Source organism: Rhinopithecus bieti, unplaced genomic scaffold (genome assembly GCF_001698545.2).
Source record: "Rhinopithecus bieti isolate Rb0 unplaced genomic scaffold, ASM169854v2 scaffold_72467, whole genome shotgun sequence".
In the NCBI taxonomy this organism is placed as follows: domain Eukaryota; kingdom Metazoa; phylum Chordata; class Mammalia; order Primates; family Cercopithecidae; genus Rhinopithecus; species Rhinopithecus bieti.
In genome coordinates this window covers 272,435-284,468 of record NW_016826821.1, presented here as the reverse complement: position 1 = coordinate 284,468, position 12,034 = coordinate 272,435, and the positions used below count along the sequence as shown (strand labels likewise).

The 12,034-nt window shown below is 47.2% G+C and overlaps 2 protein-coding genes across 5 annotated transcripts in view; both read left to right on the top strand.

Annotated features, from left to right (window-relative positions):
* Window positions 1-2,699, top strand: part of USP3 (ubiquitin specific peptidase 3) — a 94,526-nt gene extending 91,827 nt beyond the window's left edge. For 2 of the 4 annotated variants that reach the window (XM_017863677.1, XM_017863680.1), the window contains 2 exons: window positions 122-189; window positions 1,899-2,699. In XM_017863677.1, the coding sequence (XP_017719166.1) occupies window positions 122-189; window positions 1,899-2,064 (234 nt within the window). In that variant the 3' untranslated portion in view covers window positions 2,065-2,699. The remainder of the gene's footprint in view (window positions 1-121; window positions 190-1,898) is intronic. The other 2 variants (XM_017863679.1, XM_017863681.1) reach the window with 1 other exon arrangement.
* Window positions 2,700-6,640: 3,941 nt separating this feature from the next.
* FBXL22 (F-box and leucine rich repeat protein 22) overlaps window positions 6,641-12,034 on the top strand; it is a 7,062-nt gene continuing 1,668 nt past the window's right edge. The window contains exons 1-2 of the mRNA XM_017863676.1: window positions 6,641-8,902; window positions 11,798-12,031. Coding sequence (XP_017719165.1) covers window positions 8,388-8,902; window positions 11,798-12,031 — 749 coding nt within the window. The 5' untranslated portion in view covers window positions 6,641-8,387. The remainder of the gene's footprint in view (window positions 8,903-11,797; window positions 12,032-12,034) is intronic.

Sequence of the window (12,034 nt, the reverse complement as noted above, 5' to 3'; positions counted from 1 at the left end):
GGAGACCTTTTTAGCATGGTGAAAAAATGGCTCTTCAGTAAGATTGTCATCACACGGAGAGGTTAGAGGTCATCGAGATACTGATGTCATTGACCATTGCTCCTTCTTCCTTGTTCTGTAGCCTGAGAACAGTGGCCCGGAGAGCTGCCTGTATGACCTCGCCGCTGTGGTGGTGCACCATGGTTCTGGGTGAGTACAACAGCTAGCTTCTGGTGGGTGGGAATACCTGGTGGCCAGCCCAATGAGCTGCAGTTTTGAACCACTCTTGATAGTTCTCCCTAAAAATTGGATTCAGATAAAGTAGGTGAAATTTCCTTCAGTTTTGCTGTAGAAGAGTACTCTTGAGATGATGTTATGAAGCCTTAAGGGAAGGTAAATAAAAATGAAATGGAGAATGGTTCATTTGAACCCAGTATTTAGAACCCGGTCTGTTTGTCCACAGACTCCAAAGTTGCTTATTCCTTTACCAATTGAAATTTAAATGGGGCAAAAGGGGAAATTATTTGGAATAACTTACTCCATGTCATCTACTGTAAAGACTCATTTTAAGTCTTGTTAAATAATAACACTAATTTTTTTCCCTAAAAGTTTGTATTAGGGGTCTAACCTGGTTTTTGGTCTGAGAGTTGCTATTCTACCTTCAAACTTAAGACTACTATATGTAGGCAAACGACTCTCCATGTTGAAAATCCTTTTCCCGCACAGCTGTGAGGTCAATAAAGTAACATCTACACTCACATAGTGTTATGAAGGACAAGTCTGATTCTCACTACTTTATAGACGCCTGGCTTTTTTCCCCTTGGAAGTATGTAGGATCCTCTATCTTTGGACTTAAATATCATCAAATGTATTCTTGCTTGGTAGTTGGTAGGGACACTTTTAGTTTGGTGCCTTCAGCTCATGAAAATGTTTCTACTGTAGGTCTGAACCCATTCTTTGTTCTCTGTACCCCTATTATGTGCATAGTGAATTTCCTGGATCTCTCTTCCACATGTCTTAAATACTCTTTAATGATTTCTGTCTCTGTTTCTAAGGACTGTCAATGGCCTACTTTTCCAAATCACCAATTTGGGTTTCATCTGTATCCAAATAAAAGATTAGCTCCTCCATGAAATATTTATATTACATCAATCACATTTTTCTGACAACTTTTTCAATAACAGCCTATTCTTGTTTTATGATTGCACTATCTTTTTGAAACTATTAGCACTAATTTAAAAATTTAAAGTTCCCCTAGGTTTTCTGCATTCAATTCCCCAGGGTTGATCACTTTACTTGTTCTTCCTGGTATTTCTTTCCTCTCAAAAATTTGATTTTGTAGGCATGCAAAAAGCTTAAATATCTTTAAAATTTGGTTTTGGTGGTTTATTCTGAATCATAGTAAACGCATAGTAAATGATGAGATGGATCTTTATTGTTTAAATAGGGTTTTCCTGGCAGTTACGAAGGTCTCTTCTACCTGCAGGCCTTCTGTCTTTCTTGGAGGGCTGACTCTAAGGTTCCGTGTGTGAGTGGGTGGGTCATGCTGAGAGGGGAGAGCCCCGATGACCACAGTGTCAGAGAAGGGTGCCCTTCTTTGTTAAGCTTAGTTTTTTCCTAAGATTCTGATGGGAAAACCTGGTACATAGTTTTCCATGTTTCCGTAGGCCTTGACCTGTGCTTGTTAGGTTGAGAGTTCCTCCCCTGTATTTTCTCCATTAGTCCAGGGCCATCTGCTTTGTATTCTGGCAAACCCTCGATTTCTGGTCAGTTTGGAGGAAGGTAAAAACATGAGTTTAGTAAGCATCTTAAAAGTCTAGGATGTATTCTTACTAAAATTTAAATCTAACATTATGTAGTTTACAGGTCTTTTTGTGATTTCTGAGGTCCTTTTTTCCTTTGGTCTTTTGCCTTTACAGGGTTGGTTCTGGACATTACACAGCATACGCAACTCATGAAGGCCGCTGGTTCCACTTCAATGACAGTACTGTAACACTGACTGACGAGGAGACTGTGGTGAAGGCAAAGGCCTACATCCTTTTCTACGTGGAACGCCAGGCCAAAGCTGGATCAGATAAACTTTAATACCTCCTCCAAATCATCATTCATCAACCATACCAGAGAAACATTTCCAGTTTTCCACAAATACTTGATCCAAGATTTAATTTCATTATGCACTTTTCAATTTCCTATTTTGGGTTTAGTTTTTTCAATGGTAGTGACTTACTGAACATGGGCACCAACTAATTTTGTTGTTGTTCTACCAGAAAACCTCAGCAGACGTTTTGATTTGCTGCTTTAGTTGTAATAATTCAATTTTTATATGTAGTTTTAAGAACTTAGTCTTATTTGACTTTTTTATTTTATGTTAATGTTTTCAGTTCTCACTATGAGGCACATTTACATCAATGCTTTTGTTCCTCTCACATACTGAAAGCAAGATATGTTCCTTATTGTGAAGAGTGACACAACTGCCTGCTGTCTTTTCACAGCTGTAATGGAGATCAGGTTGTCTCTAAATCAAGGATCATGTGTGCACACAACTTGTGGCCCACAAAATTTCACAGTGACTGCTGAGTAATCATTTTGCCTGTAAAAGATAACAAAGGGCATCATTAAGTAGACCAGGTAATTACTGCTTGTCTCTCAAGGCTGCTGTTTATCAGCACTAACTAAATAAATTTGTTGGTTCAGTTGTACTTGTCCTGCAAATACAAGAATTACTCTCTTTGTTGGTTTTATGGTTTTGGGGCATACTTGTTTGCAGGGAGGTAAGATGGGAGTAAAGACCAAATAGATGTAATGTTTAAAAAAATGTTGTGACTCACTGACATGGTATAGGTGTTACAGTGAGGTAAAGCCATGGCGTCTGCCTCCTTTTTGAATCAGTCTCTCATTCCCCCTTAGTTGTAGCACTGGAAGTGCTAAAATGGCATGTCCATTTTAGACTTAACTGCTTGTGTTTGGCACCTGAGTCAGAGGTGTGAGCCTCTGGGATTTACTTGGCTCATCACCTGCACTTCAGTTTGTCACTGGGGGGGTGCGCTTCCACAGGAGAAAATTTAGAATCTTAAATGCTGCTCTGGGTTTTAACACCTCTCATTGGCCTCCTGAGAGGAGAAGTTGAAAGTATTCTCATTTTGAGTAAGTAGAGTTTTCGTTTCGTTTTTTGGGGGTTTTTTTGGAGACAAGAATCTCGCTCTGTTGCCCAGGCTAGAGTGCAGTGGCATGATCTCAGCTCACTGCACCCTCAGCCTCCCGAGTAGCTGGGATTACAGGTGCCCACTACCACACCGGACTACTTTTTTTTTTTTTGATTTTTAGTAAAGACAGGGGTTTACCATGTTGGCTAGGATGGTCTCGAACTCCTGACCTCAGGTGATCTGCCCGCCTCACCACACCCAGCCAGTTTTGTTTTTAAAAAATAGATTTAACTCAAATTCAAATTTGGAACCAGAATCCCATTTAAAGAAAGCAGTTGTAGTTTCTACAAGTGTTCTAAGACAGTCCTTTGATTTTGAAAGCAGTTGTAGTTTCTACAAGTGTTCTCAGACAGTCCTTTGATTTTTTTTTTTTTTGGTTGGGGGGGCGTTGGTAGACGTAGCCTACCAATTCTCCACAAGGAACAAAATGTATTTTGTATTAAGCCAACAAAACTTTCAGACATTTTTTTTTCTTTTTTTAGATGGAGTCTTACTCTGTCCCTCAGGTTGGAGCACAGTGGCATGATCACAGCTCACTGTAGCCTCAACCTCCCAGACTCAAGCTATCCTCCCACTTTAGCCTCGAAGTAGCTGGCACCACCACACCCAGCTAATTTTTAATATTTTTACTGGAGATGGGGTTTCACCATGTTGCCCAGGCTGGTCTTGCACTCCTGGGCTCAAGTGATCCACCCACCTTGGCTTCCCAAGGTGCTGGGATTACAGGCATGAGCCACCACACCCAGCCTGTTCTATTAAAAACATCTTGATCATTTTTTATTTTTAAGTTTATGAATGTAAGAACAGTCTGATGGCTTTCCCTCAGGTTGGATATCTGAAGTTGTGGGAGCAGATGTAGCTCCATTTCCATTTTAATATTAACTGGATAAATCCCACATCTTCCCAGAACACATCTGCTAAACACTTTAAGATGACAAGGAGCAAATTGCAATTATGTGTAAACTTATATCATCCAGTACAATGGCCCCTAGCCACATGTGATTGAAATTGAAATTAGAAACTCAGTGCCTTCAGTCACACTAGCCACATTTCAAGTGCTCAGCACCCACAGACAGCGTAGGACAGTGCTGCTCTAAATTTTCACTCCAAAGAATAAAGCTTTGCCATCATGTTTAGGTCTTACAACTTGGAGTCCTAAAAGATAATAGGGAAATGTGTGCTTAAGTTAATTTACAGTGCTAAATTACATTAGGTTAAACTGTATGAAACTCTGCTATTTGATGAGTTCTAATCTACAAAAATGACAGCTCCAACGTGATCTGATGTATCACACATTAACACCACATCTAATTGAACCTAAAATGTGTCTCCTGTGATCGTGCGAAGTATCTCCTATGAATCCGGGCTCTTTTGCTTAGAAGGTAGACAGCTGTAACCTCTAGCATTGATCCTTCAATCTTCAGTCTCTGAATGGGCAGCTGTTGAACAGTAAGGGCCTGGGCAGAGTTGATGGTGAAAAAAAGCTGTATTTTTATACCAAATGGAACTTTAGCAACATTGGACTACTTTGTCAGGCAGAGAGGTCTTCAGACAGGTGATACTGTTGGCTTAAGAGATGAACACATCTTCTCTCTGAATTTGTTTTTATTGGTTGGTTTTACTTGAACAGAAACGTTTGAATGGTATGAAGATTCTTTAGAAAAGTGATTGGATCCATTTGAATTGTGCACTTGAACACCAGTGATGTAAATGTGCCTGTTGTATTTCATTTTAACTGTGTAGCCTTACCACACCTATTTTGAAAGCTGATCTTTTGTGCTCTTCAGGGCTTTTCCCGTGTGCCATGTTGTCTCCAGCAATATATGTGGCTTCTCGCTCAGAGCTTCTGCTGAGGCAGGGCCTCGCACTGAGTCACATGGCTCCTTGGAACAAGAAAACTTTCTCAGAAGTCCTCCCACACAGGTGGGTGATAGAAACAGTTTGTGGCAACACAAATCTCTCTCCATGGTGGAGAAACCTTTGCTTATCCACTGTATTCTACTCAGTGTATAATGATGACAAATATGCTAGAATTAAACCAGTCAAGTATACTGGCCCAGAGTGAGTGTTAAATGTGTATCTCACCTGTGGAACCTACTCAGCAGCTTGGTTTCTGGGGTTGGGGACATATTTATTTCTTAAAGCCAAACCTCTCCTTTGGTTTAGTGTACGTAAGTCTATTTAGATACACTTATCCCACTTTAATCTCCACCAGCCCCTAAACTCTCTCCTGTACCCTCTGTTGCTGAAGTGGCCTCTTTACTTGGGCCCTGGAAAAGCCCATGGAAAAAGTGTTCCTGTAGCCAAGGCCTGGGTCCCAGGTGACTAGGAGTAGCCATAGGCAGGCGAGGAAGAAGTGGGCATGTGGTGTCGTCTGTAGTCCAAGGTCTCTGCGTCTCATCAGTGGGTGCAGTGCCTTCCCCTCAGGTGTGAGCGTGATGGACTCGACTGCCTTCCATGAGCGCTGGTCATGCTGTGATGTCATCATTTTCCATTAAAACCCAGTGTGTATGATGCCAAGAAGATTAATTGTGCAAGTAACTGATTCATTTAAATTGTAATCACATCCCTTTTCTGCTTCACCAACCTGAACTGTTTTAAAAAGTATCATTAAAAGTCTGTTCTCTTTCCTTTTGACTTATTTCTGAACACCTTTTTTTAGTGGAGCCACATAAATGATGATGTACTTACTCAACTTGTGGGCCTCCTCAGTCAACAGGTAGGAAGCTCTTACAGAATCCCCGCGATTTGGAGCTGCTGTACCCGGAACAGGATGAAGTGACCTGTACGGGCAAAGTGATGGCCGGGAGATTAGTGCCTGCAGTCAGGTGCCTGAGGTCCCACTCACCCTTGCTCAGTGAAATCACCCTCAGTCTCTTGTGACTACTGATCTTACAAAAATAAGGCCCCTTCCCTCCCCTTTAGAGCTAGACTGTACCCTGAGGCATGAGTTTTGGGGTTCTGAGCAAAGGATATTGGTCATCTTTTAAGGTAAAACAGGCAAATAACTGCTGTTAAACAAACATCCTGCTTACAGTTAAGTTCCTGTAGACTACCTCTCTGCCCCCATGCCGCCTGCAGACGGAACCCTGTTTCGACATTCGTCCTTTGCCTGTTCTTGTCTTCTAAAATTGAAGACACAGGTTCCTGCAGTTCAAACTGTCATGCATCCTTGTTCCCTGGGGCACATTCTCTTTTGGCAGCTGTGCTGGTCAGAGGCTGCGTGGTTGCTGTCACTGCTGCCAAACAGCCTAGCTCTGGACAAGGCCAAAGGGCAGAGCTTCGTCACCTCCTCTGGCTGTGCCTCAGACCCTCTGCAGCATGCAGGAGCATGTTCTCCCTGGCCCTGGTAGTCCAGGATGCTTCCTGCAGCCTACCTGGAGCAACAGCAGAGGGGCAAGGCTCTAAATGTGCTCCCTGCCAATCTTTTGCCATTCCAGCAGGGCTGCAGTAGTGCACCTTGGAAGCCACGCTGAAGCAGTGACTCTTACTCAGTGGAAGGCACAAGTACCGCTCTGGCCTTGCAAGAAGTTGAAAGAACCACCTATTCCTAAGGGTCAACCCTCTGAAAAGCACTGGTTTGCAGAGGATTGGGGAGGGAAAGTGAAGATAATGCAGCTTTCTAATAACACCACCTGTGGTATTACAGCATCCATTTTAAGTGGAGAAGTACACCTAGACAGAGCCTAAATTAGGGTGTCAGCTATAATTGAGCACTACATCGATGAGCTTGAAATAGCAGCAGTAGCTGGCTCCCCTTCCTTGGGAAATGCTTCCTTTTGACTGTTCCTTGGTTTGTTTTTAAGAGAACCCCCCCTCCCCCGCTGCACTTCATCTTGGCACAGTGGAGTAACGGAGGCACAGGGGCACCAGCTGAGGCTGGCTTCTCAGGAAAGCCACTGACAATGGCTACTTTCTTCTTTGCTTGACTGCTTTCTGCCTTTAAAGGCAAAGCTGCACCAGCCCTGACCAAACCTTAGTTCCAGAAGTGGGTTCAGCATAGGCTGCTTCATTTGTGTCTATGGGAAAACAAAAAGATTCCCATTCCCTCTTGTTCCAAATGGGAGAACAAGCAAAAGTAACCACTGAGGTGGTAGTCCCTGGGCTGGCAGAGGAAAAACCGTTCTCTTCTCACTATTGCCTAGGCAGAACGTGGCCTATACAGCTGCACCATATCAGCATCCCCCAAGGAAACCAAAAAACAACGCCTGTGATTCAAAGAAGGGAGTTAAGTTTGGGTCCTGGGTTTGGGAGTGAAGCAGCATGAGGAAACGGTTCTGCCATATTGTGAGGCCTCAGGTACTCAGGAAGGGGGAGCTTCACAGATAGTACCTCCAGGCAACTTGGACTAGAGTTGAGTCAGAGGGCAGGGGTGGCCCCACTGGCTTCTCCAAGAGGGAACAGAGGGCACTCAGAGCGGATGGTGTGTGGTCAAAGGCAAAGATGGACTAAAATATTAAAATTGTTTCAAGCAGTTTCACATTAAGAGCTACCTCATCCATCCTGACATTTTGGGAAATACAGGTTATACATACATAGTAGAAGGCCTTACCAGTGAGAAAATGTAAAGCCAAGTAAATTTAAATTTGAAACACACACTCAGTACTGCTTGACCAAAACTACACAACCACAAAACACCAATAAAACACAGACACACAACTTTGGAAAGAAGCTACTTCAGTAAAATCTTTTATGAAACAACTCGGTAAAAATCTAGCTGCTGGGGAGGCCCAGGAAAATCCCCCTGCCTGGTGGCAAGCAGCAGGACTTGAAGGCCAACCAGCCTAGCCTGGAGACAATTACTGTATGGCACAAAAACAACAGGAATAAGGCAGCAGCCATGTAGTCTGCTCACAACTCACAACTGTCACCCTTAGCTCTTCACACACAACAGGTTTCTTTCTAGTAAGGGTGGAGCAAAAGATTCCACACTGATGTACTAGAAAATCAACACAGTTAACATTTACAATTAGACTCCTTCCCCGTGAGTAGAGACTGCAAAGCCAGACAGAGCTGGCCTGGCCACCGCCACTGCCACCGCCAAAGAAAACGCCTCGGGAAAAGCCAAAAGTGCTTGCAGCTAAACACCATTGTCAGCTAAAGGGGAAAAAAATCCCTTTTAAGGAAAGTAACTTCAATAGACTCCTTTTCTGCCAGGACCTCCAATCCCTCTGAACAGAAGCCGAACCACAGACTGCCGCACGTATGTCTGGGTCCTGGCTTTTCTTCCCTCACCCCTCCGCAGAGCTGCAGCACCAGTTAGCCAAAAATAAACACCATTCCTCAACCATATATGTCCACCGGCCCAGGGCTGGGGAGGAGGAGAGCAGGCAGGTCAGCCCGTCCCCTGGCTGCAGCTGCACTCACATGTGGCCACTGCTCACCATGCACATAACCCAGCTCAACCGGGAGTGCCTGCTGCACCTCTTCTCCTTCCTAGACAAGGACAGCAGGAAGAGCCTCGCCAGGACCTGCTCCCAGCTCCACGACGTGTTTGAGGACCCCGCACTCTGGTCCCTGCTGCACTTCCGTTCCCTCACTGAACTCCAGAAGGACAACTTCCTCCTGGGCCCGGCACTCCGCAGTCTCTCCATCTGTTGGCACTCCAGCCGCGTGCAGGTGTGCAGCATCGAGGACTGGCTCAAGAGTGCCTTCCAGAGAAGCATCTGCAGCCGGCACGAGCGCCTGGTCAATGATTTCCTCCTCCAGGTGTGCGACAGGTAGGCCACCTTGCCTCCTGAGCAGTGCTGGCCCCGCTAGCTCTGGCTTCCCTCTTGGGGGGCAGGGAAGAGCAAATTACAAGACCAAGATGGCTCCACCTTCGAGGTGCCTCAGACGAGGCAGGCCCAAGGCAGACATCCAGACCCGCCCAAAGCATGGTCCCCAGGAGATGATAAAATCAAGAGGGAAACAATTGCTAATCCTCCACTTAGCCTCACAGGTCCTGGAGCTGCTTCATGCAAACACCAGGAAGTGGGGCCTCCGTACTGGTAGTCATTAAGTGCTGGGTGGGTCCAGCTGGGCCTGGATTTTCAAGGTCAGGCTCTGGGAAAAGGCTTCCAGATGCATCAATCAGCTCACCCCTCCATTAGGCCTAGCAAGCAGCCCTCGAGGCCTGGGAAACGATGCGGAGGAAAGAGAGGTGGGGGAGCCAGCGTGCTGGGGTCAGCTAAGCCAAACCAGGCTCCAGGAGTAGATGAATTACTGATTTACACAGTACTCCTAAGGAGGGTGACTTTTTCAAATTAGCAAGCTGATGCTCCACGAGGTGGTATGATTTGCCCACAGTCTAGGGTTGCCAGATTTTAGCAAATATATAGGCTGCCCAGTTAAATAGGAATTTCAGATAAACAGTGAATAATATTTTAGTATAAGTATGTCCCAAGTACATCTTGTGTTTATCTGCTAACCCCACCCCAGACCCAGACATAGACGCTGAACCACCAGGCCAGGCTCCCTCCATGGCCCCAGCCTCATGGGTATAGTGACCCAGGCAAGAACACGGAGCTACTCAACCAGCCTCTCACTGAGCTTCTGCCAGTCCTGTGCTGCCTTTGAGGAAAAACACTCCCTTGATCAAACTGGGCCTGCTGTTCATGGAAAACTAGGCTCAGCCAGTTTACTGCCACCCAAGTTCATAGTTGCTATTTGCTGGCAGCACTACAGGAGTGGAAGGAAACAGCGTAGTGACCCCACCTTTCTTTTGAGCTGGGAGAAAACAGAAGATGGGCTCGGGGCTGGGCCCTGACTGGACAAGGCCATTTTGATGGGCTTAACAAGGCCCAAGAATCAGACTAGAGAGTGATATGGCGAGCGGCGGGGCGCGAATGGCAGAACATGTCCTGAAATTGTTCCATTCTTACTGTAAGAGAACCGAGCTTAATGCTCCAAACCTGCAGGTGTGAAGTGGACCTCCCAGGCCACTGTACTGATCAAGCAAGGGGCCCTGCTGTCACATAAAAAGCAAAAGGCTTTGCTGTCAGGGCTCTGTTGGGTCACCCAGTTCGTCCAACCATGTGATCCCAGCTCAAATATTTAAACTCTTGCAACCTCATTTCTCCTTCTGTAAAATGTGCTAAATTTTTCTTATCCAATAAGAGAATGACACAGTGGCACCTGGCACACAGTAGGTACTGATGAACGTCTACCGAATCTGGTTCTTCTGGCACTCGGCTCAGGTCAGGAGGAATGGCTGAGGATGGCTGGGCAGGGAGACAGTCGCTCTTTGTTTCTTCCTTGTATCAGAATTATTCCAAAGATTCTTAGAGGAAAAGATCACCCAACACCTTTGAGGTTTAAACACCTAATCCTTATAACCACCTTGAAGGTAACAATTCCTCCCACTTGACAAATGAGAAAGTGGCGCTCAGCAAGGCTCAGACATCTGTCCTGGGTTTGACAGCAAGGCAGTCACCAGCCAGTCACTTGAGCTCCCTGGGCCAGTTTCTTCACTTACAAAACTAGGGGTGCAGAGGTTGACGGGGTGACTAACGAAGGTGCATGAACCTGAAGGAGGCCTGGGTTCGGTGTGACACCTGGCTGCGCCCAGCATATTTTAGTGCCTTACTTCCCACCCCAGGCACAAAGGAGCTGAGCTGGCCCAGCCAGGGGCAGTCACGGAGCTGCAGGGGAGGCTGACGGGGAAAGGGAAACGCTTCCCCAGCCCAGACTCTAGCTCCCTCTGGCTGCGGGGAGCCAAGGCCCTGGCCCATGAGTCGGTCCTTCTGGACTGGAAGCAGGTTGGTCCCGTTTGTTTCCAGGCAAAGCGGGTTATGACTGCCTGTGGAAGGCCCCGTTGCAGGCTCCTCCCAACCCCAGTGGTAGACATTATTCCCCCCTCGCAGAGCAAACGAAGGCTCTGTGAGTGACTGACATGGTGATAAGCCAAGTCTAAATTGGCTCAAGATCTTTTTTTTGTTGGGAGGGGCTGGTGAGGCTGCAGCAGAGGGTTCCCCCAAGCTTTCTGGGCAAGCCACCTGGGTGGGTGTCCCTGATTGTACCTGCTCAGGGCCTGCGTCTAGCTGCCTCCAGTCCCTGCCCTTTTCCAGGCTGGTGGCCCAGGGGATGCAGAAACAGCTCTAGTCAGCTAAGCTGAACCCGGACTCAATGCTGACGCGTGCCCCCACCGCCTCGAGGGTTGGGATGGGCCTGTCACTAAGCCACCTCCAAGGAAACAAATCCCTCTTCCCACTCACGTCCCGCCGGGACATTCGGGGCCCTCAGGCTTGAAGCTAGACTGGAGCAGTCAGTCGCCACAAGGCAGCACATCCAGAGTGAAACAGAGACAAGGGCTGTGGCTCCTAGAACCGGCATTCCCTCTGTCCACAGCCGCCCAGAACTCTGCTGGGCCGGGCTCAGGGCTTCCCACTAGGGATCCCGAGGCTACGAGCCAAGAAGCCACGCAAATGACGGTACGGTGAGGTGCAGGGGCAGAAAGAACAGGGAAAATGGGTCGGCCAGAAAGTCGACGTGGAACCCTGCCGTGTCATCGCAGCCAAGTGTCTTCACCTCGCAGGGCCCGAGTCCTCCTCAGTAAACGAGTCCACCCAGTCCCCGGGGCGGTTGGGTGGCTTTAACAAGCCAGTGAGCCCCAGGTCACCGCACTCTCCTCACAGGTGCCCCAACCTGGCGTCTGTCACGCTGTCGGGCTGCGGCCACGTCACCGACGACTGCCTGGCCCGCCTCCTGCGCTGCTGCCCACGCCTGCGCGCACTGCGCCTGGAGAACTGCGCGCGCGTCACCAACCGCACGCTGGCGGCCGTGGCGGCGGACGGGCGCGCGCTGCAGACACTGCACGTGGACTTCTGCCGCAACGTGAGCGCGGCCGGCCTGCGCCACCTGCGCGCCGCGTG